The 25,153-nt window shown below is 59.0% G+C and overlaps 1 protein-coding gene across 1 annotated transcript in view; it reads left to right on the forward strand.

The window, feature by feature from the left end:
- Nucleotides 1-2,843: 2,843 nt before the first annotated feature.
- SSRP1 (structure specific recognition protein 1) overlaps nucleotides 2,844-25,153 on the forward strand; it is a 68,133-nt gene continuing 45,823 nt past the window's right edge. Inside the window, exons 1-3 of the mRNA XM_075584210.1 lie at nucleotides 2,844-3,006; nucleotides 7,080-7,265; nucleotides 7,395-7,500. Coding sequence (XP_075440325.1) covers nucleotides 2,953-3,006; nucleotides 7,080-7,265; nucleotides 7,395-7,500 — 346 coding nt within the window. The 5' untranslated portion in view covers nucleotides 2,844-2,952. The remainder of the gene's footprint in view (nucleotides 3,007-7,079; nucleotides 7,266-7,394; nucleotides 7,501-25,153) is intronic.

Below are 25,153 nucleotides of genomic sequence, written 5' to 3' on the forward strand. Positions count from 1 at the left end.
CGCCGGGGGGAGATGCCGGGAGGATGCTGGGGGGGAGATGCCGGGAGGACGCCGGGGGGGAGATGCCGGGGGGAGATGCCGGGGGGGGAGATGCCGGGGGGGAGATGCCGGGAGGGGAGATGCCGGGAGGGAGATGCCGGGAGGACGCCGGGGGGAGATGCCGGGAGGACGCCGGGGGGAGATGCCGGGAGGACGCCGGGGGGGAGAGATGCCGGGAGGACGCCGGGGGGAGATGCCGGGAGGGAGATGCCGGGAGGACGCCGGGAGGACGCCGGGGGGGAGATGCCGGGAGGGAGATGCCGGGAGGACGCCAGGGGGGAGATGCCGGGAGGACGCCGGGGGGGAGATGCCGGGAGGACGCCGGGGGGGAGATGCCGGGAGGACGCCGGGGGGGAGATGCCGGGAGGACGCCGGGGGGGGAGATGCCGGGAGGACGCCGGGGGGGGAGATGCCGGGAGGACGCCGGGGGGGGAGATGCCGGGAGGACGCCGGGGGGGGAGATGCCGGGAGGACGCCGGGGGGGGGGAGATGCCGGGAGGACGCCGGGGGGGAGATGCCGGGAGGACGCCGGGGGGGAGATGCCGGGGGGGGAGATGCCGGGAGGACGCCGGGGGGGGGGAGATGCCGGGAGGACGCCGGGGGGAGATGCCGGGAGGACGCCGGGGGGGAGATGCCGGGGGGGGAGATGCCGGGAGGACACCGGGGGGGAGATGCCGGGAGGACGCCGGGGGGGAGATGCCGGGAGGACGCCGGGGGGAGATGCCGGGAGGACGCCGGGGGGGGAGATGCCGGGAGGACGCCGGGGGGGAGATGCCGGGAGGACGCCGGGGGGGGGGAGATGCCGGGAGGACGCCGGGGGGGAGATGCCGGGAGGACGCCGGGGGGAGATGCCTGGGGGGGGAGATGCCGGGAGGACGCCGGGGGGGGGAGATGCCGGGAGGACGCCGGGGGGGAGATGCCGGGAGGACGCCGGGGGGGAGATGCCGGGAGGACGCCGGGGGGGAGATGCCGGGAGGACGCCGGGGGGGGGAGATGCCGGGAGGACGCCGGGGGGGGGAGATGCCGGGAGGGAGATGCCGGGAGGACGCCGGGGGGGAGATGCCGGGAGGACGCCGGGGGGGGGAGATGCCGGGAGGACGCCGGGGGGAGATGCCGGGAGGATGCCGGGGGGGGGAGATGCCGGGAGGACGCCGGGGGGGAGATGCCGGGAGGACGCCGGGGGGGAGATGCCGGGAGGACGCCGGGGGGAGATGCCGGGAGGACGCCAGGGGGGAGATGCCGGGAGGACGCCGGGGGGAGATGCCGGGAGGACGCCAGGGGGAGATGCCGGGAGGACGCCGGGGGGGGAGATGCCGGGAGGGGAGATGCCGGGGGGGAGATGCTGGGAGGACGCCGGGGGGGAGATGCCGGGGGGGAGATGCTGGGAGGACGCCGGGGGGGAGATGCCGGGAGGACGCCAGCGGGGAGATGCCGGGGGGGAGATGCCGGGAGGACGCCGGGGGGGAGATGCCGGGAGGACACCGGGGGGGAGATGCCGGGAGGACGCCGGGGGGGGGGAGATGCCGGGAGGACGCCGGGGGGGAGATGCCGGGAGGACGCCAGGGGGGGAGATGCCGGGAGGACGCCGGGGGGGGGGAGATGCCGGGAGGACGCCGGTGGGGGGAGATGCCGGGAGGACGCCGGGGGGGAGATGCCGGGAGGACGCCGGGGGGGGAGATGCCGGGAGGACGCCGGGGGGGGAGATGCCGGGAGGACGCCGGGGGGGGGAGATGCCGGGAGGACGCCGGGGGGGGGGAGATGCCGGGAGGACGCCGGGGGGGGAGATGCCGGGAGGACGCCGGGGGGGGGAGATGCCGGGAGGACGCCGGGGGGGGAGATGCCGGGAGGACGCCGGGGGGGAGATGCCGGGAGGACGCCGGGGGGGGGAGATGCCGGGAGGACGCCGGGGGGGAGATGCCGGGGGGGGAGATGCCGGGAGGACGCCGGGGGGGAGATGCCGGGAGGATGCCAGAGGTAAGTGCTCTATTTAAAAAAAAAAAAATCTCCGGGTTGGCCTTCAGTGGAAGGTGGCAACTCTGATAAAGGCATACTAGAGGGAGAGTGTGGGGGGGGGGGGGGGAGAGAGTGTGGGGGGGGGGAGAGTGTGTGGGGGGGGGGAGAGTGAGTGGGGGGAGAGTGAGTGGGGGGGGGGGAGAGTGGGGAGAGAGTGTGGGGGGGGGGAGAGTGTGTGGGGGGGAGAGTGTGGGGGGAGAGAGTGGGGGGGGAGAGTGGGGGGGGGAGAGAGTGGGGGGGGGGAGAGAGTGGGGGGGGGAGAGAGTGGGGGGGGGAGAGAGTGGGGGGGGAGAGAGTGGGGGGGGGGGGAGAGAGTGGGGGGGGAGAGTGTGGGGAGGGAGAGTGGGGGGGGGGAGAGTGGGGGGGGGGAGTGTGGGGGAGGGAGAGTGGGGGGGAGAGTGTGGGGGGAGAGAGTGGGGGGGGGGAGAGTGTGGGGAGAGAGTGTGGGGAGAGAGTGTGGGGGGGGAGAGTGGGGGGGGAGAGAGTGGGGGGGGGGAGAGAGTGGGGGGGGGAGAGAGTGTGGGGGGGGAGAGAGTGTGGGGGGGGGAGAGAGTGTGGGGGGGGGAGAGAGTGGGGGGGAGGGAGAGTGGGGGAGGGAGAGTGTGGGGAGGGAGAGTGGGGGGAGGGAGAGTGGGGGGGAGAGTGAGTGGGGCTACCAAATGAAGTGCAGTTAAAAAGCCATGATCCTGCCGAAGTAGTGGCAGAAGTGACGTTTTAAAGCCACGCGCCAGACCAAAGTACTGGCGGAAGTGATGTCATAAAACCGCAAGGCAGACCGAAGCACTGGCGGAAGTGACGTTCGAGGTTGCGCGCCTGCCCGATGCAATAGTGTGATTTCCGGCGCGGGAAGAGAGGGGGACACCGAGAGGGAACCGGAGCACGGAACACGTGACTGACGTCATGGCCGAGACTCTGGAGTTTAACGACATTTACCAGGAGGTGAAAGGGTCTATGGTGAGAGATGACGTCACAACGTCTATGTATATTACATAAAAGTGCTCTGAAATGGAGGCAGTGACGGATATTAGTGATGGCAGTAATATTAGTAATGTGTAATAAGGTCAAGAAATCACTAAATAAAGTAAATCAGGTGGGCTAAAAATCATACCGGTATATCTGTATATCTCTATATATCTCAGTATATATGTGTGTGTGTGTGTGTGTGTGTATATGTATGTGTGTGTGTGTGTGTGTGTGTGTATATATGTGTGTGTGTGTGTATGTATGTATATATATATATATGTGTGTGTGTGTGTGTATATATATATTGTATTGTATGTCTTTATTTATATAGCGCCATTAGTGTACATAGCGCTTCACAGTAGTAATACATGTGGTAATCAAATAAATAGCAGATAATATAAATAACAGAGCATGGGAATAAGTGCTTCAGACATGAACATAACATTAAGGAAGAGGAGTCCCTGCCCCGAGGAGCTTACAATCTAATTGGTAGGTAGGGAGAACGTACAGAGACAGTAGGAGGGAGTTCTGGTAAGTGCGTCTGCAGGGGGCCAAGCTTTATGTATCATGTGTTCAGAATATCCACAGTGCTATTCATATGCTTCTTTAAGCAAGTGTGTCTTAAGGTGGGTCTTAAAGGTGGATAGAGAGGGTGCTAGTCGGGTACTGAGGGGAAGGGCATTCCAGAGGTGCGGGGCAGTCAGTGAGAGAGGTTTAATGCGGGAGAGGGCTTTAGATACAAAGGGGGTAGAAAGAAGACATCCTTGAGCAGAACGCAAGAGTCTGGATGGTGCATAACGAGAAATTAGGGCTGAGATGTAAGGAGGGGCAGAAGAATGTAAAGCTTTAAAAGTGAGGAGAAGAATTAAGTGTGTATTACGGGATTTGATCGGAAGCCAGGAGAGGGATTTTAGGAGGGGAGATGCTGAGACAGATGTAGGAAAGAGTAGAGTGATTCCGGCAGCAACGTTTAGGATAGATTGTAGGGGAGACAGGTGAGAGGCAGGAAGGCCGGACAGCAGGAGGTTACAGTAATCAAGACGGGAGAGAATGAGGGCCTGAGTCAGAGTTTTAGCAGTCGAGCAACAGTGGAAAGGGCGAATCTTTGTGATATTGCGGAGGGAAAAGCGACAGGTTTTAGAAATGTTTTGAATGTGAGAGAGGAGTCGAGTGTGACCCCTAGGCAGCGTGCTTGGGCTACTGGGTGAATGATGGTACTTCCAACAGTAATGTGGGAGGAGGTAGTGGGGCCAGGTTTGGGAGGAAGTATAAGGAGCTCTGTTTTAGCCATGTTGAGTTTAAGGCGGCGGAGGGCCATCCAGGAAGATATACTGTAGCAGAGAGACATTCAGAAACTTTGGTTTGTACAGCAGGTGTAAGGTCGGGTGTTGAAAAGTATATTTGTGTGTCGTCAGCATAGAGGTGATAATTAAACCCAAAAGATGTTATTAGGTCACCTAGAGAGAGTGTATACAGAGAAAAGAGAAGAGGTCCCAGGACAGAGCCCTGGGGTACCCCCACAGAGAGATCAATAGAGGAGGAGGAGGTGTTAGCAGAAGAGACACTGAAAGTACGATGGGAGAGGTAGGATGAGATCCAGGATAGAGCTTTGTTCCGAATGCCAAGAGTATGGAGAATGTGAAGGAGAATATATATATATATAATATATATATATATATAATATATATATATACACACACAGTGTTCGACAAACCTATACATTTGCTCGCCCTGGGCGAGTGGATTTAACCCCCGGGCGAGTAAATATTGCCCCAAGCAGCACACGTTTGGTACTAGGTGGCGAGTAGATTTTTTTGTGTGGCGAGTAGATTTTTTGGTGATTTGTCAACCACTGTGTATATATATATATATATATGCAAATATAACTGTATGCTCATCTGCATGTCTTAGGCATTCCACTGCAGCAAGGGATTCTGGGAAATGACATGCAAATGAGCACACAGTGACACTGTGTGCTCATTTGCATGTCATTTCCCAGAATCCCTTGCTGCAGTGGAAGTGCTGTATGCGGGGTGATAATGGGGAAAGGCGGGGTTGCAGACCTGCCTAAGACATGCAGATGAGCATACAGTTATATTTGCATATTTGCTTTCCTGTGGAGGGTTTTTGTCACTTTTTTTTACTCACCATAACTTAACTCAGTATTATGGTTTATATATATATATATATATATATATATATATATATATATCTCTATCTCTAACTGTGCATGCAATGTCTTGTATATGATGTATAACACTGCTCACTTATGTAACTTTGTATAGCTGAACCCCGTTATAACGCGGTCCTTGGGGTCCACAGAATGAGACCGCGTTATAACCGGGATCACGTTATAAAATTTCGCTGTGCGAGGACTTACCGCCATCTGCAGCTTTCCCTGCTTCATCAGGCTGCGTCCACGTGTACGGCACTTACGTAGTCTTTCGAGCGCAGAGGAGGGTCACATTACACACACGCACACATATACGGGTGGGTGTGTCATGTGACCCTCTGTGCTCGAAAGACTACGTAAGTGTCGCGTGTGGCGGGGAAAGGGTTAACCAGGCTTATAATAAAGGTCAGGCCCACTTTGTTACCCCTGACCCGTGTTTTGGGGTCCTAGAGTGTCAGCTCCAGGGCCCGGGCATTGTGTATGCATTACTGTGACTGTGTGCAAAATATGAGAAAACTGCCATTTTTGTGTTTGACCTTTTCCAGAGGTGCTGGGACCGGGAGATGTTCAGGAGGTAAGTCTCAGGGTGGGTTGGCCGGAGAAAGTCTTTACAGATTGTGGCTATGTATCGGGGTTCCCATGTTATAAGTTACTCCAGAAATGTATCTGGGAATCAAGAGAGATTCTCGGATACATAGAAGCCCAGCTCTCCGGGCAGACCCCATCCTGAAAACGTTCTTGCGACTCACCACTAGGACATCCTGCTTCAGCATAATCCAGGAAAAAGTAAAATGAGGCACAGGGTTCCCTAGTATAAGGGAGGAAGCCCAAGTAATGCCCAGGTACTCTGAATCCAGGATAGGGGTTCAGGTCGGAAATCATATCATGTGGTAAATGAATGCATTATGATAACAATGTTTTTGAATCGGGGGGGGAAAGAGCATGGGTTTTAACCATTCCCCAAGATTAATATGTGTAAACTTTAGTCCTGCAAAGACCCAGCGGGGGCTTATGGCTAATAGATGAGACATTTGTCCCAGAGGTGCGATCTGTTGTGTTAGCAGGAAAGGCTAAATGCTGAGGCCTAGGGGGGACCCTTTCGTCCACTTTTTATGTAATAAATCTATTTTTTGTTGCTAAAAACCGTGAGCCTCCTTCTGTTACTTTGGGCAGTGCACTGCCTTATTTTTCGACAGGGGGAGGAAGATTAAATTTGTGTTGCACATACTCAGTTGCGATACTGAGGCTTTGTGCCAGTTGTTGCAGGACTGGAAGAACCTGACGATAGGTGGAGAAATTGGTTCCCACGCCAGAGATTGGCTGTACATTATGGAAATAGGACATTTGGCGTTTTTAAAAGTTGGTGCAGTCAGTCAGACTGTTCCATCTGAGAGTTCTATCATGTAAAGAAATTCATCAGTTCCATCTTGTGTGATTCACCTGAGAGTCAGTCCCATTGGAGAAGTTGCAGCTCTGAGTAAATTGTCTAAATTTCTCAGAGGATAAGTGACCAGAATCCAACAGCCAGAGGCTACGGGAATGAGAAGTGGCCAGGATTATTTTGCTGTGTGTTTTCAACTAAGAAAGATAAGTTTTGTTATCCCAGTTTCCAAAGTAAGTGTGTCTTTTTCCTGTAATTTGTGTAACATAGTTGGGTACGTTCTTTGTGAATAAATGCAATTTATTTTATCTCTCTGCTTTTCTCAATCAATGATCCCGGTAATTAAGAGGTTAATAAGTTTGGTCTACCGTGACACCGCGCACGTGGACGCCGCCTGGTGTGTGCGTCTGTTTGTCTGTACGTCTCAATATATGGTCTGTCTCAGATTGACTTGTGGTTGTGATTTTTAAATATATAAAGCTACGTCATGACATGTATAATGTATCACAGATTGATGGACGATTGCGTGTGTCCCGTACTGGCCTCATGTATAAGAACAGCAAGACAGGGAAGGTGGAGAACATTGCGTCCGCTGACCTCTCCGAGGGAATCTGGCGTCGCGTGGCCCTTGGATACGGTATCAAACTGCTGACACGTACAGGCCACGTGTACAAGTACGATGGATTCAGGGAGACGGTAAGATTGGCGGACAAAATGATCAGTTACTGTGGAGCCAGCGTTAAGGGGCATGGGGATGGGGTGTGACATGCTGATTGCCCCACCCCCTGTGACGCTCGCTCGCTGTGTGTGAATCTGTCTCTGCAGGAGTATGACAAGCTGTCTGAGTACTTTAAGTCTAATTTCCATGTGGATCTAGTGGAAAAAGATCTGTGCGTAAAAGGCTGGAACTGGGGCAGTGTCCGGTTTGGAGGTGAGTCACTTCATGGTCCTTCCTGCGTTGTATCCTACACCACTTCTTGTCTGTGTATTCTTCCTCTCCCCCTGCCTTTGTGTCTCAATTTCTCACTTTCCCTTATGAAGTATACAATCTTCCCTGAGCTGGAGAAGAATGTATCCCCATTCATTTGCATGGAGATGATCTCTCCTCCGGCATTGGGAAGACACCTTAATGAAATTGAATAGGGGCCTCAGTTTTGCCCTCCTCTGTATCCTCTCTGGTTCCTTTGCGCCTCTTCCTGTGCGCGTCTCCCTGTGTATCGCTCGGGTTCTCTGTGCGCCTCTCCCTGTGTACCGCTCGGGTTCCCTGTACGCCTCTCCCTGTGTACCTCTCTGGTTCTCTGTGCGCCTCTCCCTGTGTACCTCTCTGGTTCGCTGTGCGCCTCTCCCTGTGTACCTCTCTGGTTCTCTGTGCGCCTCTCCCTGTGTACCTCTCTGGTTCTCTGTGCGCCTCTCCCTGTGTACCTCTCTGGTTCCCCGTGCGCCTCTCCCTGTGTACCGCTCTGGTTCCCTGTGCGCCTCTCCCTGTGTATCTCTCTGGTTCCCTGTGCGCCTCTCCCTGTGTACCTCTCTGGTTCCCTGTGCGTCTCTCCCTCTGTACCTCTCTGGTTCCCTGTGCGCCTCTCCCTGTGTACCTCTCTGGTTCCCTGTGCGCCTGTCCCTGTGTATCTCTCTGGTTCCCTGTGCGCCTCTCCCTGTATACCTCTCTGGTTCTCTGTGCGCCTCTCCCTGTGTACCTCTCTGGTTCTCTGTGCGCCTCTCCCTGTGTACCTCTCTGGTTCCCCGTGCGCCTCTCCCTGTGTACCGCTCTGGTTCCCTGTGCGCCTCTCCCTGTGTATCTCTCTGGTTCCCTGTGCGCCTCTCCCTGTGTACCTCTCTGGTTCCCTGTGCGTCTCTCCCTCTGTACCTCTCTGGTTCCCTGTGCGCCTCTCCCTGTGTACCTCTCTGGTTCCCTGTGCGCCTGTCCCTGTGTACCTCTCTAGTTCTCTGTGCGTGTCTCCCTGTATACCTCTCTGGTTCCCTGTGCGCGTCTCCCTGTGTTCCTCTCTAGTTCTCTGTGCGCCTCTCCCTGTGTACCTCTCTGGTTCTCTGTGCGGCTCTCCCTGTGTACCTCTCTGGTTCCCTGTGTGCGCCTCTCTCTGTGTACCTCTCTAGTTCTCTGTGCGCCTCTCCCTGTGTACCGCTATGGTTCTCTGTGCGCCTCTCCCTGTGTACCGCTCGGGTTCTCTGTGCGCCTCTCCCTGTGTACCTCTGGTTTCCTGTGCGCCTCTCCCTGTGTACCTCTCTGGTTCTCTGTGCGCCTCTCCCTGTGTACCTCTCCCTGTGTACCTCTCTGGTTCCCTGTGCGCCTCTCCCTGTGTACCTCTCTGGTTCGCTGTGCACCTCTCCCTGTGTACCTCTCTGGTTCCCTGTGCGTCTCTCCCTGTGTACCTCTCTGGTTCCCTGTGCGCCTCTCCCTGTGTACCTCTCTGGTTCCCTGTGCGCCTCTCCCTGTGTACCGCTCTGGTTCCCTGTGCGCCTCTCCCTGTGTACCTCTCTGGTTCCCTGTGCGCCTCTCCCTGTGTACCTCTCTGGTTCCCTGTGCGCCTCTCCCTGTGTACCTCTCTGGTTCCCTGTGCGCCTCTCCCTGTGTACCTCTGGTTCCCTGTGCGCCTCTCCCTGTGTACCTCTCTGGTTCTCTGTGCGCCTCTCTCTGTGTACCTCTCTGGTTCCCTGTGCGCCTCTCCCTGTGTACCTCTCTGGTTCCCTGTGCGCCTCTCCCTGTGTACCTCTCTGGTTCCCTGTGCGCCTCTCCCTGTGTACCTCTCTGGTTCCCTGTGCGCCCCTCCCTGTGTACCTCTCTGGTTCCCTGTGCGCCCCTCCCTGTGTACCTCTCGGGTTCCCTGTGCGCCCCTCCCTGTGTACCTCTCTGGTTCCCTGTGCGCCCCTCCCTGTGTACCTCTCTGGTTCCCTGTGCGCCTCTCCCTGTGTACCTCTCTAGTTCTCTGTGCGCCTCTCCCTGTGTACCTCTCTGGTTCCCTGTGCGCCTCTCCCTGTGTACCTCTCTGGTTCCCTGTGCGCCTCTCCCTGTGTACCTCTCTAGTTCTCTGTGTGCCTCTCCCTCTGTACCGCTCTGGTTCCCTGTGCGCCTCTCGCTGTGTACCTCTCTGGTTCTCTGTGCGCCTCTCCCTGTGTACCTCTCTTTTTCTCTGTGCGCCTCTCCCTGTGTACCTCTCTGGTTCCCTGTGCGCCTCTCCCTGTGTACCTCTCTGGTTCCCTGTGCGCCTCTCCCTGTGTACCTCTCTGGTTCCCTGTGCGCCTCTCCCTGTGTACCTCTCTGGTTCTCTGTGCGCCTCTCCCTGTGTACCTCTCTGGTTCCCTGTGCGCCTCTCCCTGTGTACCTCTCTGGTTCTCTGTGCGCCTCTCCCTGTGTACCTCTCTGGTTCCCTGTGCGCCTCTCCCTGTGTACCCCTCTGGTTCCCTGTGCGCCTCTCCCTCTGTACCTCTCTGGTTCCCTGTGCGCCTCTCCCTCTGTAACACCCTGGTTCTCTGTGCGCCTCTCCCTGTGTACCCCTCTGGTTCCCTGTGCGCCTCTCCCTGTGTACCTCTCTGGTTCTCTGTGCGCCTCTCCCTGTGTACCTCTCTGGTTCTCTGTGCGCTTCTCCCTGTGTACCGCTCTGGTTCTCTGTGCGCCTCTCCCTGTGTACCTCTCTGGTTCTCTGTGCGCGTCTCCCTATGTACCTCTCTGGTTCCCTGTGTACCTCTCTGGTTCCCTGTGCGCCTCTCCCTATGTACCACTCTGGTTCCCTGTGCGCCTCTCCCTATGTACCACTCTGGTTCCCTGTGCGCCTCTCCTGTGTACCTCTCTGGTTACCTGTGCGCCTCTCCCTGTGTACCTCTCTTGTTCTCTGTGCGCCTCTCCCTGTGTACCTCTCTGGTACTCTGTGCGCCTCTCCCTGTGTACCTCTCTTGTTCCCTGTGCGCCTCTTCCTGTGTACCTCTCTGGTTCCCTGTGCGCCTCTTCCTGTGTACCTCTCTGGTTCTCTGTGCGCCTCTCCCTGTGTAACTCTCATGTTCCCTGTGCGCCTCTCCCTGTGTACCTCTCTGGTTCCCCGTGCGCCTCTCCCTCTGTACCTCTCTGGTTCTCTGTGCGCCTCTCCCTGTGTACCTCTCTGGTTCCCTGTGCGCCTCTCCCTGTGTACCTCTCTGGTTCCCTGTGCGCCTCTCCCTGTGTACCTCTCTGGTTCTCTGTGCGCCTCTCCCTGTGTACCTCTCTGGTTCTCTGTGCGCCTCTCCCTGTGTACCTATCTGGTTCTCTGTGCGCTTCTCCCTGTGTACCTCTCTGGTTCCCTGTGCGCCTCTCCCTGTGTACCTCTCCCTGTGTACCTCTCTGGTTCCCTGTGCGCCCCTCCCTGTGTACCTCTCTGGTTCTCTGTGCACCTCTCCCTGTGTACCTCTCTGGTTCTCTGTGCGCTTCTCCCTGTGTACCTCTCTGGTTCCCTGTGCGCCTCTCCCTGTGTACCTCTCTTGTTCCCTGTGCGCCTCTCCCTGTGTACCTCTCTGGTTCTCTGTGCGCCTCTCCCTGTGTACCTCTCTGGTTCTCTGTGCGCCTCTCCCTGTGTACCTATCTGGTTCTCTTTGCGCTTCTCCCTGTGTTCCGCTCTTGTTCTCTGTGCGCCTCTCCCTGTGTACCTCTCTGGTTCTCTGTGCGCCTCTCCCTGTGTACCGCTCTGGTTCCCTGTGCGCCTCTCCCTGTACCTCTCTGGTTCCCTGTGCGCCTCTCCCTGTGTACCTCTCTGGTTCCCTGTGCGCCTCTTCCTGTGTACCTCTCTTGTTCCCTGTGCGCCTCTCCCTGTGTACCGCTCTGGTTCCCTGTGTGCGCCTCTCCCTGTGTACCGCTCTGGTTCTCTGTGCGCCTCTCCCTGTGTTCCGCTCTGGTTCCCTGTGCGCCTCTCCCTGTGTTCCTCTCTGGTTCCCTGTGCGCCTCTCCCTGTGTACCTCTCTTGTTCCCTGTGCGCCTCTCCCTGTGTACCGCTCTGGTTCCCTGTGTGCGCCTCTCCCTGTGTACCGCTCTGGTTCTCTGTGCGCCTCTCCCTGTGTTCCGCTCTGGTTCCCTGTGCGCCTCTCCCTGTGTTCCTCTCTGGTACCCTGTGCGCCTCTCCCTGTGTACCTCTCTGGTTCTCTGTGCGCCTCTCCCTGTGTACCTCTCTGGTTCCCTGTGCGCCTCTCCCTGTGTACCTCTCTGGTTCCCTGTGCGCCTCTCCCTGTGTACCTCTCTCGTTCCCTGTGCGCCTCTCCCTCTGTACCTCTCTGGTTCTCTGTGCGCCTCTCCCTCTGTACCTCTCTGGTTCCCTGTGCGCCTCTCCCTCTGTACCTCTCTCGTTCCCTGTGTACCTCTCTGGTTCCCTGTGCGCCTCTCCCTCTGTACCTCTCTGGTTCTCTGTGCGCCTCTCCCTGTGTGCGCCTCTCCCTCTGTACCTCTCTGGTTCCCTGTGCGCCCTCCCTGTGTACCTGTCTGGTTCCCTGTGCGCCTCTCCCTGTGTACCTCTCTGGTTCCCTGTGCGCCTCTCCCTGTGTACCTCTCTGGTTCCCTGTGCGCCTCTCCCTGTGTACCTCTCTGGTTCCCTGTGCGCCTCTCCCTGTGTACCTCTCTGGTTCCCTGTGCGCCTCTCCCTGTGTACCGCTCTGGTTCCCTGTGCGCCTCTCCCTGTGTACCTCTCTGGTTCCCTGTGCGCCTCTCCCTCTGTACCTCTCTGGTTCCCTGTGCGCCTCTCCCTCTGTACCTCTCTGGTTCCCTGTGCGCCTCTGCCTCTGTACCTCTCTGGTTCCCTGTGCGCCTCTCCCTGTGTACCTCTCTGGTTCCCTGTACGCCTCTCCCTGTACCTCTCTGGTTCCCTGTGCGCCTCTCCCTCTGTACCTCTCTGGTTCCCTGTGCGCCTCTCCCTCTGTACCTCTCTGGTTCCCTGTACGCCTCTCCCTGTGTACCTCTCTGGTTCCCTGTGTACCTCTCTGGTTCTCTGTACGCCTCTCCCTGTGTACCTCTCTGGTTCTCTGTACGCCTCTCCCTGTGTACCTCTCTGGTTCCCTGTGCGCCTCTCCCTGTGTACCTCTCTGGTTCCCTGTGCGCCTCTCCCTGTGTACTTCTCTGGTTCCCTGTGCGCCTCTCCCTGTGTACCTCTCTGGTTCCCTGTGCGCTTCTCCCTGTGTACCTCTCTGGTTCCCTGTGCGCCTCTCCCTGTGTACCTCTCTGGTTCCCTGTGCGCCTCTCCCTGTGTACCTCTCTGGTTCTCTGTGCGCCTCTCCCTGTGTGCGCCTCTCCTTCTGTACCTTTCTGGTTCCCTGTGCGCCTCTCCCTGTGTACCTCTCTGGTTCCCTGTGCGCCTCTCCCTGTGTACCTCTCTGGTTCCCTGTGCGCCTCTCCCTGTGTACCTCTCTGGTTCCCTGTGCGCCTCTCCCTGTGTACCGCTCTGGTTCCCTGTGCGCCTCTCCCTGTGTACCTCTCTGGTTCCCTGTGCGCCTCTCCCTCTGTACCTCTCTGGTTCCCTGTGCGCCTCTCCCTGTGTACCTCTCTGGTTCCCTGTACGCCTCTTCCTGTGTACCTCTCTGGTTCCCTGTACGCCTCTCCCTGTGTACCTCTCTGGTTCCCTGTGTACCTCTCTGGTTCTCTGTACGCCTCTCCCTGTGTACCTCTCTGGTTCTCTGTACGCCTCTCCCTGTGTACCTCTCTGGTTCCCTGTGCGCCTCTCCCTGTGTACCTCTCTGGTTCCCTGTGCGCCTCTCCCTGTGTACTTCTCTGGTTCCCTGTGCGCCTCTCCCTGTGTACCTCTCTGGTTCCCTGTGCGCTTCTCCCTGTGTACCTCTCTGGTTCCCTGTGCGCCTCTCCCTGTGTACCTCTCTGGTTCCCTGTGCGCCTCTCCCTGTGTACCTCTCTGGTTCTCTGTGCGCCTCTCCCTGTGTGCGCCTCTCCCTCTGTACCTCTCTGGTTCCCTGTGCGCCTCTCCCTGTGTACCTCTCTGGTTCCCTGTGCGCCTCTCCCTGTGTACCTCTCTGGTTCCCTGTGCGCCTCTCCCTGTGTACCTCTCTGGTTCCCTATGCGCCTCTCCCTGTGTACCTCTCAGGTTCCCTGTGCGCCTCTCCCTGTGTACCGCTCTGGTTCCCTGTGCGCCTCTCCCTGTGTACCTCTCTGGTTCCCTGTGCGCCTCTCCCTCTGTACCTCTCTGGTTCCCTGTGCGCCTCTCCCTGTGTACCTCTCTGGTTCCCTGTACGCCTCTCCCTGTGTACCTCTCTGGTTCCCTGTGCGCCTCTCCCTCTGTACCTCTCTGGTTCCCTGTGCGCCTCTCCCTGTGTACCTCTCTGGTTCCCTGTACGCCTCTCCCTGTGTACCTCTCTGGTTCCCTGTGTACCTCTCTGGTTCTCTGTACGCCTCTCCCTGTGTACCTCTCTGGTTCTCTGTACGCCTCTCCCTGTGTACCTCTCTGGTTCCCTGTGCGCCTCTCCCTGTGTACTTCTCTGGTTCCCTGTGCGCCTCTCCCTGTGTACCTCTCTGGTTCCCTGTGCGCTTCTCCCTGTGTACCTCTCTGGTTCCCTGTGCGCTTCTCCCTGTGTACCTCTCTTGTTCCCTGTGCGCCTCTCCCTGTGTACCTCTCTGGTTCCCTGTGCGCCTCTCCCTGTGTACCTCTCTGGTTCCCTGTGCGCCTCTCGCTGTGTACCTCTCTGGTTCCCTGTGCGCTTCTCCCTGTGTACCTCTCTGGTTCCCTGTGCGCTTCTCCCTGTGTACATCTCTGGTTCCCTGTGCGCCTCTCCCTGTGTACCTCTCTGGTTCCCTGTGCGCTTCTCCCTGTGTACCTCTCTGGTTCCCTGTGCGCCTCTCCCTGTGTACCTCTCTGGTTCCCTGTGCGCCTTTCCCTGTATACCTCTCTGGTTCCCTGTGCGCCTCTCCCTGTGTACCTCTCTGGTTCCCTGTGCGCTTCTCCCTGTGTACCTCTCTGGTTCCCTGTGCGCTTCTCCCTGTGTACCTCTCTGGTTCCCTGTGCGTCTCTCCCTGTGTACCTCTCTGGTTCCCTGTGCGCTTCTCCCTGTGTACCTCTCTGGTTCCCTGTGCGCCTCTCCCTGTGTACCTCTCTGGTTCCCTGTGCGCCTCTCCCTGTGTACCACTCTGGTTCCCTGTGCGCCTCTCCCTGTGTACCTCTCTGGTTCCCTGTGCGCTTCTCCCTGTGTACCGCTCTGGTTCCCTGTGCGGTTCTCCCTGTGTACCGCTCTGGTTCCCTGTGCGCCTCTCCCTGTGTACCGCTCTGGTTCCCTGTGCGCCTCTCCCTGTGTACCTCTCTGGTTCCCTGTGCGCCTCTCCCTGTGTACCTCTCTGGTTCCCTGTGCGCCTCTCCCTGTGTACCGCTCTGGTTCCCTGTGCGCCTCTCCCTGTGTACCTCTCTGGTTCCCTGTGCGCCTCTCCCTGTGTACCTCTCTGGTTCCCTGTGCGCCTCTCCCTGTGTACCTCTCTGGTTCCCTGTGCGCCTCTCCCTCTGTACCTCTCTGGTTCCCTGTGCGCCTCTCCCTGTGTACCTCTCTGGTTCCCTGTACGCCTCTCCCTGTGTACCTCTCTGGTTCCCTGTGTACCTCTCTGGTTCCCTGTACGCCTCTCCCTGTGTACCTCTCTGGTTCCCTGTGCGCCTCTCCCTGTGTACCTCTCTTGTTCCCTGTGCGCCTCTCCCTGTGTACCTCTCTGGTTCCCTGTGCGCCTCTCCCTGTGTACCTCTCATGTTCCCTGTGCGCCTCTCCCTGTGTACCTCTCTGGTTCCCTGTGCGCTTCTCCCTGTGTACCTCTCTGGTTCCCTGTGCGCCTCTCCTTGTGTACCTCTTTGGTTCCCTGTGCGCCTCTCCCTGTGTACCTCTCTGGTTCCCTGTGCGCCTCTCGCTGTGTACCTCTCTGGTTCCCTGTGCGCTTCTCCCTGTGTACCTCTCTGGTTCCCTGTGCGCTTCTCCCTGTGTACCTCTCTGGTTCCCTGTGCGCCTCTCCCTGTGTACCTCTCTGGTTCCCTGTGCGCCTCTCCCTGTGTACCTCTCTGGTTCCCTGTGCGCTTCTCCCTGTGTACCTCTCTGGTTCCCTGTGCGCCTCTCCCTCTGTACCTCTCTGGTTCCCTGTGCGCCTCTCCCTGTGTACCTCTCTGGTTCCCTGTACGCCTCTCCCTGTGTACCTCTCTGGTTCCCTGTGCGCCTCTCCCTCTGTACCTCTCTGGTTCCCTGTGCGCCTCTCTCTGTGTACCTCTCTGGTTTCCTGTACGCCTCTCCCTGTGTACCTCTCTGGTTCCCTGTGCGCCTCTCCCTGTGTACTTCTCTGGTTCCCTGTGCGCCTCTCCCTGTGTACCTCTCTGGTTCCCTGTGCGCTTCTCCCTGTGTACCTCTCTGGTTCCCTGTGCGCTTCTCCCTGTGTACCTCTCTTGTTCCCTGTGCGCCTCTCCCTGTGTACCTCTCTGGTTCCCTGTGCGCCTCTCCCTGTGTACCTCTCTGGTTCCCTGTGCGCCTCTCGCTGTGTACCTCTCTGGTTCCCTGTGCGCTTCTCCCTGTGTACCTCTCTGGTTCCCTGTGCGCTTCTCCCTGTGTACATCTCTGGTTCCCTGTGCGCCTCTCCCTGTGTACCTCTCTGGTTCCCTGTGCGCCTCTCCCTGTGTACCTCTCTGGTTCCCTGTGCGCTTCTCCCTGTGTACCTCTCTGGTTCCCTGTGCGCCTCTCCCTGTGTACCTCTCTGGTTCCCTGTGCGCCTTTCCCTGTATACCTCTCTGGTTCCCTGTGCGCCTCTCCCTGTGTACCTCTCTGGTTCCCTGTGCGCTTCTCCCTGTGTACCTCTCTGGTTCCCTGTGCGCTTCTCCCTGTGTACCTCTCTGGTTCCCTGTGCGTCTCTCCCTGTGTACCTCTCTGGTTCCCTGTGCGCTTCTCCCTGTGTACCTCTCTGGTTCCCTGTGCGCCTCTCCCTGTGTACCTCTCTGGTTCCCTGTGCGCCTCTCCCTGTGTACCACTCTGGTTCCCTGTGCGCCTCTCCCTGTGTACCTCTCTGGTTCCCTGTGCGCTTCTCCCTGTGTACCGCTCTGGTTCCCTGTGCGGTTCTCCCTGTGTACCGCTCTGGTTCCCTGTGCGCCTCTCCCTGTGTACCGCTCTGGTTCCCTGTGCGCCTCTCCCTGTGTACCTCTCTGGTTCCCTGTGCGCCTCTCCCTGTGTACCTCTCTGGTTCCCTGTGCGCCTCTCCCTGTGTACCGCTCTGGTTCCCTGTGCGCCTCTCCCTGTGTACCTCTCTGGTTCCCTGTGCGCCTCTCCCTGTGTACCTCTCTGGTTCCCTGTGCGCCTCTCCCTGTGTACCTCTCTGGTTCCCTGTGCGCCTCTCCCTCTGTACCTCTCTGGTTCCCTGTGCGCCTCTCCCTGTGTACCTCTCTGGTTCCCTGTACGCCTCTCCCTGTGTACCTCTCTGGTTCCCTGTGTACCTCTCTGGTTCCCTGTACGCCTCTCCCTGTGTACCTCTCTGGTTCCCTGTGCGCCTCTCCCTGTGTACCTCTCTTGTTCCCTGTGCGCCTCTCCCTGTGTACCTCTCTGGTTCCCTGTGCGCCTCTCCCTGTGTACCTCTCATGTTCCCTGTGCGCCTCTCCCTGTGTACCTCTCTGGTTCCCTGTGCGCTTCTCCCTGTGTACCTCTCTGGTTCCCTGTGCGCCTCTCCTTGTGTACCTCTTTGGTTCCCTGTGCGCCTCTCCCTGTGTACCTCTCTGGTTCCCTGTGCGCCTCTCGCTGTGTACCTCTCTGGTTCCCTGTGCGCTTCTCCCTGTGTACCTCTCTGGTTCCCTGTGCGCTTCTCCCTGTGTACCTCTCTGGTTCCCTGTGCGCCTCTCCCTGTGTACCTCTCTGGTTCCCTGTGCGCCTCTCCCTGTGTACCTCTCTGGTTCCCTGTGCGCTTCTCCCTGTGTACCTCTCTGGTTCCCTGTGCGCCTCTCCCTCTGTACCTCTCTGGTTCCCTGTGCGCCTCTCCCTGTGTACCTCTCTGGTTCCCTGTACGCCTCTCCCTGTGTACCTCTCTGGTTCCCTGTGCGCCTCTCCCTCTGTACCTCTCTGGTTCCCTGTGCGCCTCTCTCTGTGTACCTCTCTGGTTTCCTGTACGCCTCTCCCTGTGTACCTCTCTGGTTCCCTGTGTACCTCTCTGGTTCTCTGTACGCCTCTCCCTGTGTACCTCTCTGGTTCTCTGTACGCCTCTCCCTGTGTACCTCTCTGGTTCCCTGTGCGCCTCTCCCTGTGTACCTCTCTGGTTCCCTGTGCGCCTCTCCCTGTGTACTTCTCTGGTTCCCTGTGCGCCTCTCCCTGTGTACCTCTCTGGTTCCCTGTGCGCTTCTCCCTGTGTACCTCTCTGGTTCCCTGTGCGCCTCTCCCTGTGTACCTCTCTGGTTCCCTGTGCGCCTCTCCCTGTGTACCTCTCTTGTTCCCTGTGCGCCTCTCCCTGTGTACCGCTCTGGTTCGCTGTGCGCCTCTCCCTGTGTACCTCTCTGGTTCCCTGTGCGCCTCTCCCTCTGTACCTCTCTGGTTCCCTGTGCGCCTCTCCCTCTGTACCTCTCTGGTTCCCTGTGCGCCTCTCCCTCTGTACCTCTCTGGTTCCCTGTGCGCCTCTCCCTGTGTACCTCTCTGGTTCCCTGTACGCCTCTCCCTGTGTACCTCTCTGGTTCCCTGTGCGCCTCTCCCTCTGTACCTCTCTGGTTCCCTGTGCGCCTCTCCCTGTGTACCTCTCTGGTTCCCTGTACGCCTCTCCCTGTGTACCTCTCTGGTTCCCTGTGCGCTTCTCCCTGTGTACCTCTCTGGTTCCCTGTGCGCCTCTCCCTGTGTACCTCTCTGGTTCCCTGTGCGCCTCTCCCTGTGTACCTCTCTGGTTCCCTGTGCGCCTCTCGCTGTGTACCTCTCTGGTTCCCTGTGCGCTTCTCCCTGTGTACCTCTCTGGTTCCCTGTGCGCTTCTCCCTGTGTACCTCTCTGGTTCCCTGTGCGCCTCTCCCTGTGTACCTCTCTGGTTCCCTGTGCGCCTCTCCCTGTGTACCTCTCTGGTTCCCTGTGCGCTTCTCCCTGTGTACCTCTCTGGTTCCCTGTGCGCCTCTCCCTGTGTACCTCTCTGGTTCCCTGTGCGCCTTTCCCTGTATACCTCTCTGGTTCCCTGTGCGCCTCTCCCTGTGTACCTCTCTGGTTCCCTGTGCGCTTCTCCCTGTGTACCTCTCTGGTTCCCTGTGCGTCTCTCCCTGTGTACCTCTCTGGTTCCCTGTGCGCTTCTCCCTGTGTACCTCTCTGGTTCCCTGTGCGCCTCTCCCTGTGTACCTCTCTGGTTCCCTGTGCGCCTCTCCCTGTGTACCTCTCTGGTTCCCTGTGCGCCTCTCCCTGTGTACCTCTCTGGTTCCCTGTGCGCCTCTCCCTGTGTACCTCTCTGGTTCCCTGTGCGCTTCTCCCTGTGTACCGCTCTGGTTCCCTGTGCGGTTCTCCCTGTGTACCGCTCTGGTTCCCTGTGCGCCTCTCCCTGTGTACCGCTCTGGTTCCCTGTGCGCCTCTCCCTGTGTACCTCTCTGGTTCCCTGTGCGCCTCTCCCTGTGTACCTCTCAGGTTCCCTGTGCGCCTCTCCCTGTGTACCGCTCTGGTTCCCTGTGCGCCTCTCCCTGTGTACCTCTCTGGTTCCCTGTGCGCCTCTCCCTCTGTACCTCTCTGGTTCCCTGTGCGCCTCTCCCTGTGTACCTCTCTGGTTCCCTGTACGCCTCTCCCTGTGTACCTCTCTGGTTCCCTGTGTACCTCTCTGGTTCTCTGTACGCCTCTCCCTGTGTACCTCTCTGGTTCCCTGTACGCCTCTCCCTGTGTACCTCTCTGGTTCCCTGTGCGCCTCTCCCTGTGTACCTCTCTTGTTCCCTGTGCGCCTCTCCCTGTGTACCTCTCTGGTTCCCTGTGCGCCTCTCATGTTCCCTGTGCGCCTCTCCCTGTGTACCTCTCTGGTTCCCTGTGCGCTTCTCCCTGTGTACCTCTCTGGTTCCCTGTGCGCCTCTCCTTGTGTACCTCTTTGGTTCCCTGTGCGCCTCTCCCTGTGTACCTCTCTGGTTCCCTGTGCGCCTCTCGCTGTGTACCTCTCTGGTTCCCTGTGCGCTTCTCCCTGTGTACCTCTCTGGTTCCCTGTGCGCTTCTCCCTGTGTACCTCTCTGGTTCCCTGTGCGCCTCTCCCTGTGTACCTCTCTGGTTCCCTGTGCGCCTCTCCCTGTGTACCTCTCTGGTTCCCTGTGCGCTTCTCCCTGTGTACCTCTCTGGTTCCCTGTGCGCCTCTCCCTGTGTACCTCTCTGGTTCCCTGTGCGCCTCTCCCTGTGTACCTCTCTGGTTCCATGTGCGCCTCTCCCTATGTACCTCTCTGGTTCCCTGTGCGCTTCTCCCTGTGTACCTCTCTGGTTCCCTGTGCGCCTCTCCCTGTGTACCTCTCTGGTTCCCTGTGCGCCTCTCCCTGTGTACCTCTCTGGTTCCCTGTACGCCTCTCCCTGTGTACCTCTCTGGTTCCCTGTGTACCTCTCTGGTTCTCTGTACGCCTCTCCCTGTGTACCTCTCTGGTTCTCTGTACGCCTCTCCCTGTGTACCTCTCTGGTTCCCTGTGCGCCTCTCCCTGTGTACCTCTCTGGTTCCCTGTGCGCCTCTCCCTGTGTACCTCTCTGGTTCCCTGTGCGCCTCTCCCTGTGTACCTCTCTGGTTCCCTGTGCGCCTCTCCCTGTGTACCTCTCTGGTTCCCTGTGCGCCTCTCGCTGTGTACCTCTCTGGTTCCCTGTGCGCTTCTCCCTGTGTACCTCTCTGGTTCCCTGTGCGCTTCTCCCTGTGTACCTCTCTGGTTCCCTGTGCGCCTCTCCCTGTGTACCTCTCTGGTTCCCTGTGCGCTTCTCCCTGTGTACCTCTCTGGTTCCCTGTGCGCCTCTCCCTGTGTACCTCTCTGGTTCCCTGTGCGCCTTTCCCTGTATACCTCTCTGGTTCCCTGTGCGCCTCTCCCTGTGTACCTCTCTGGTTCCCTGTGCGCTTCTCCCTGTGTACCTCTCTGGTTCCCTGTGCGTCTCTCCCTGTGTACCTCTCTGGTTCCCTGTGCGCTTCTCCCTGTGTACCTCTCTGGTTCCCTGTGCGCCTCTCCCTGTGTACCTCTCTGGTTCCCTGTGCGCCTCTCCCTGTGTACCTCTCTGGTTCCCTGTGCGCCTCTCCCTGTGTACCTCTCTGGTTCCCTGTGCGCTTCTCCCTGTGTACCGCTCTGGTTCCCTGTGCGGTTCTCCCTGTGTACCGCTCTGGTTCCCTGTGCGCCTCTCCCTGTGTACCGCTCTGGTTCCCTGTGCGCCTCTCCCTGTGTACCTCTCTGGTTCCCTGTGCGCCTCTCCCTGTGTACCTCTCTGGTTCCCTGTGCGCCTCTCCCTGTGTACCGCTCTGGTTCCCTGTGCGCCTCTCCCTGTGTACCTCTCTGGTTCCCTGTGCGCCTCTCCCTGTGTACCTCTCTGGTTCCCTGTGCGCCTCTCCCTGTGTACCTCTCTGGTTCCCTGTGCGCCTCTCCCTCTGTACCTCTCTGGTTCCCTGTGCGCCTCTCCCTGTGTACCTCTCTGGTTCCCTGTACGCCTTTCCCTGTGTACCTCTCTGGTTCCCTGTGTACCTCTCTGGTTCTCTGTACGCCTCTCCCTGTGTACCTCTCTGGTTCCCTGTACGCCTCTCCCTGTGTACCTCTCTGGTTCCCTGTGCGCCTCTCCCTGTGTACCTCTCTTGTTCCCTGTGCGCCTCTCCCTGTGTACCTCTCTGGTTCCCTGTGCGCCTCTCCCTGTGTACCTCTCATGTTCCCTGTGCGCCTCTCCCTGTGTACCTCTCTGGTTCCCTGTGCGCTTCTCCCTGTGTACCTCTCTGGTTCCCTGTGCGCCTCTCCTTGTGTACCTCTTTGGTTCCCTGTGCGCCTCTCCCTGTGTACCTCTCTGGTTCCCTGTGCGCCTCTCGCTGTGTACCTCTCTGGTTCCCTGTGCGCTTCTCCCTGTGTACCTCTCTGGTTCCCTGTGCGCTTCTCCCTGTGTACCTCTCTGGTTCCCTGTGCGCCTCTCCCTGTGTACCTCTCTGGTTCCCTGTGCGCCTCTCCCTGTGTACCTCTCTGGTTCCCTGTGCGCTTCTCCCTGTGTACTTCTCTGGTTCCCTGTGCGCCTCTCCCTGTGTACCTCTCTGGTTCCCTGTGCGCCTCTCCCTGTGTACCTCTCTGGTTCCCTGTGCGCCTCTCCCTATGTACCTCTCTGGTTCCCTGTGCGCCTCTCCCTGTGTACCTCTCTGGTTCCCTGTGCGCCTCTCCCTGTGTACCTCTCTGGTTCCCTGTGCGCCTCTCCCTGTTTACCTCTCTGGTTCCCTGTGCGCCTCTCCCTGTGTACCTCTCTGGTTCCCTGTGCGCTTCTCCCTGTGTACCTCTCTGGTTCCCTGTGCGCTTCTCCCTGTGTACCGCTCTGGTTCCCTGTGCGCCTCTCCCTGTGTACCTCTCTGGTTCCCTGTGCGCCTCTCCCTGTGTACCTCTCTGGTTCCCTGTGCGCTTCTCCCTGTGTACCGCTCTGGTTCCCTGTGCGCTTCTCCCTGTGTACCGCTCTGGTTCCCTGTGCGCCTCTCCCTGTGTACCTCTCTGGTTCCCTGTGCGCCTCTCCCTGTGTACCTCTCTGGTTCCCTGTGCGCCTCTCCCTGTGTACCTCTCTGGTTCCCTGTGCGCCTCTCCCTGTGTACCGCTCTGGTTCCCTGTGCGCCTCTCCCTGTGTACCTCTCTGGTTCCCTGTGCGCCTCTCCCTGTGTACCTCTCTGGTTCCCTGTGCGCCTCTCCCTGTGTACCTCTCTGGTTCCCTGTGCGCCTCTCCCTATGTACCTCTCTGGTTCTCTGTGCGCCTCTCCCTATGTACCACTCTGGTTCCCTGTGCGCCTCTCCTGTGTACCTCTCTGGTTACCTGTGCGCCTCTCCCTGTGTACCTCTCTTGTTCTCTGTGCGCCTCTCCCTGTGTACCTCTCTGGTACTCTGTGCGCCTCTCCCTGTGTACCTCTCATGTTCCCTGTGCGCCTCTCCCTGTGTACCTCTCTGGTTCCCTGTGCGCCTCTCCCTGTGTACCTCTCTGGTTCCCTGTGCGCCTCTCCCTGTGTACCTCTCTGGTTCCCTGTGCGCCTCTCCCTGTGTACCTCTCAGGTTCCCTGTGCGCCTCTCCCTGTGTACCTCTCTGGTTCCCCGTGCGCCTCTCCCTCTGTACCTCTCTGGTTCTCTGTGCGCCTCTCCCTGTGTACCTCTCTGGTTCCCTGTGCGCCTCTCCCTGTGTACCTCTCTGGTTCCCTGTGCGCCTCTCCCTGTGTACCTCTCTGGTTCTCTGTGCGCCTCTCCCTGTGTACCTCTCTGGTTCTCTGTGCGCCTCTCCCTGTGTACCTATCTGGTTCTCTGTGCGCTTCTCCCTGTGTACCTCTCTGGTTCCCTGTGTGCCTCTCCCTGTGTACCTCTCCCTGTGTACCTCTCTGGTTCCCTGTGCGCCCCTCCCTGTGTACCTCTCTGGTTCTCTGTGCGCCTCTCCCTGTGTACCTCTCTGGTTCTCTGTGCGCTTCTCCCTGTGTACCTCTCTGGTTCCCTGTGCGCCTCTCCCTGTGTACCTCTCAGGTTCCCTGTGCGCCTCTCCCTGTGTACCTCTCTGGTTCTCTGTGCGCCTCTCCCTGTGTACCTCTCTGGTTCTCTGTGCGCCTCTCCCTGTGTACCTATCTGGTTCTCTTTGCGCTTCTCCCTGTGTTCCGCTCTTGTTCTCTGTGCGCCTCTCCCTGTGTACCTCTCTGGTTCCCTGTGCGCCTCTCCCTGTGTACCTCTCTGGTTCTCTGTGCGCTTCTCCCTGTGTACCTCTCTGGTTCCCTGTGCGCCTCTCCCTGTGTACCTCTCTGGTTCCCTGTGCGCCTCTCCCTGTGTACCTCTCTGGTTCTCTGTGCGCCTCTCCCTGTGTACCTCTCTGGTTCTCTGTGCGCCTCTCCCTGTGTACCTATCTGGTTCTCTTTGCGCTTCTCCCTGTGTTCCGCTCTTGTTCTCTGTGCGCCTCTCCCTGTGTACCTCTCTGGTTCTCTGTGCGCCTCTCCCTGTGTACCTATCTGGTTCTCTTTGCGCTTCTCCCTGTGTTCCGCTCTTGTTCTCTGTGCGCCTCTCCCTGTGTACCGCTCTGGTTCTCTGTGCGCCTCTCCCTGTGTACCTCTCTGGTTCCCTGTGCGCCTCTCCCTGTGTACCTCTCTGGTTCCCTGTGCGCCTCTCCCTGTGTACCTCTCTGGTTCCCTGTGCGCCTCTCCCTGTGTACCTCTCTTGTTCCCTGTGCGCCTCTCCCTGTGTACCGCTCTGGTTCCCTGTGCGCCTCTCCCTGTGTACCTCTCTCGTTCCCTGTGCGCCTCTCCCTCTGTACCTCTCTGGTTCTCTGTGCGCCTCTCCCTCTGTACCTCTCTGGTTCCCTGTGCGCCTCTCCCTCTGTACCTCTCTGGTTCCCTGTGTACCTCTCTGGTTCCCTGTGCGCCTCTCCCTCTGTACCTCTCTGGTTCTCTGTGCGCCTCTCCCTGTGTGCGCCTCTCCCTCTGTACCTCTCTGGTTCCCTGTGCGCCTCTCCCTGTGTACCTGTCTGGTTCCCTGTGCGCCTCTCCCTGTGTACCTCTCTGGTTCCCTGTGCGCCTCTCCCTGTGTACCTCTCTGGTTCCCTGTGCGCCTCTCCCTGTGTACCGCTCTGGTTCCCTGTGCGCCTCTCCCTGTGTACCTCTCTGGTTCCCTGTGCGCCTCTCCCTGTGTACCTCTCTGGTTCCCTGTGCGCCTCTCCCTCTGTACCTCTCTGGTTCCCTGTGCGCCTCTCCCTGTGTACCTCTCTGGTTCCCTGTGCGCCTCTCCCTCTGTACCTCTCTGGTTCCCTGTGCGCCTCTCCCTGTGTACCTCTCTGGTTCCCTGTACGCCTCTCCCTGTGTACCTCTCTGGTTCCCTGTGTACCTCTCTGGTTCTCTGTACGCCTCTCCCTGTGTACCTCTCTGGTTCTCTGTACGCCTCTCCCTGTCTACCTCTCTGGTTCCCTGTGCGCCTCTCCCTGTGTACCTCTCTGGTTCCCTGTGCGCCTCTCCCTGTGTACCTCTCTGGTTCCCTGTGCGCCTCTCCCTGTGTACCTCTCTGGTTCTCTGTGCGCCTCTCCCTGTGTGCGCCTCTCCCTCTGTACCTCTCTGGTTCCCTGTGCGCCTCTCCCTGTGTACCTCTCTGGTTCCCTGTGCGCCTCTCCCTGTGTACCTCTCTGGTTCCCTGTGCGCCTCTCCCTGTGTACCTCTCTGGTTCCCTGTGCGCCTCTCCCTGTGTACCTCTCTGGTTCCCTGTGCGCCTCTCCCTGTGTACCGCTCTGGTTCCCTGTGCGCCTCTCCCTGTGTACCTCTCTGGTTCCCTGTGCGCCTCTCCCTCTGTACCTCTCTGGTTCCCTGTGCGCCTCTCCCTCTGTACCTCTCTGGTTCCCTGTGCGCCTCTCCCTGTGTACCTCTCTGGTTCCCTGTACGCCTCTCCCTGTGTACCTCTCTGGTTCCCTGTGCGCCTCTCCCTCTGTACCTCTCTGGTTCCCTGTGCGCCTCTCCCTGTGTACCTCTCTGGTTCCCTGTACGCCTCTCCCTGTGTACCTC

The sequence above is a fragment of the Ascaphus truei genome, unplaced genomic scaffold (genome assembly GCF_040206685.1).
Source record: "Ascaphus truei isolate aAscTru1 unplaced genomic scaffold, aAscTru1.hap1 HAP1_SCAFFOLD_484, whole genome shotgun sequence".
NCBI lineage: Eukaryota > Metazoa > Chordata > Amphibia > Anura > Ascaphidae > Ascaphus > Ascaphus truei.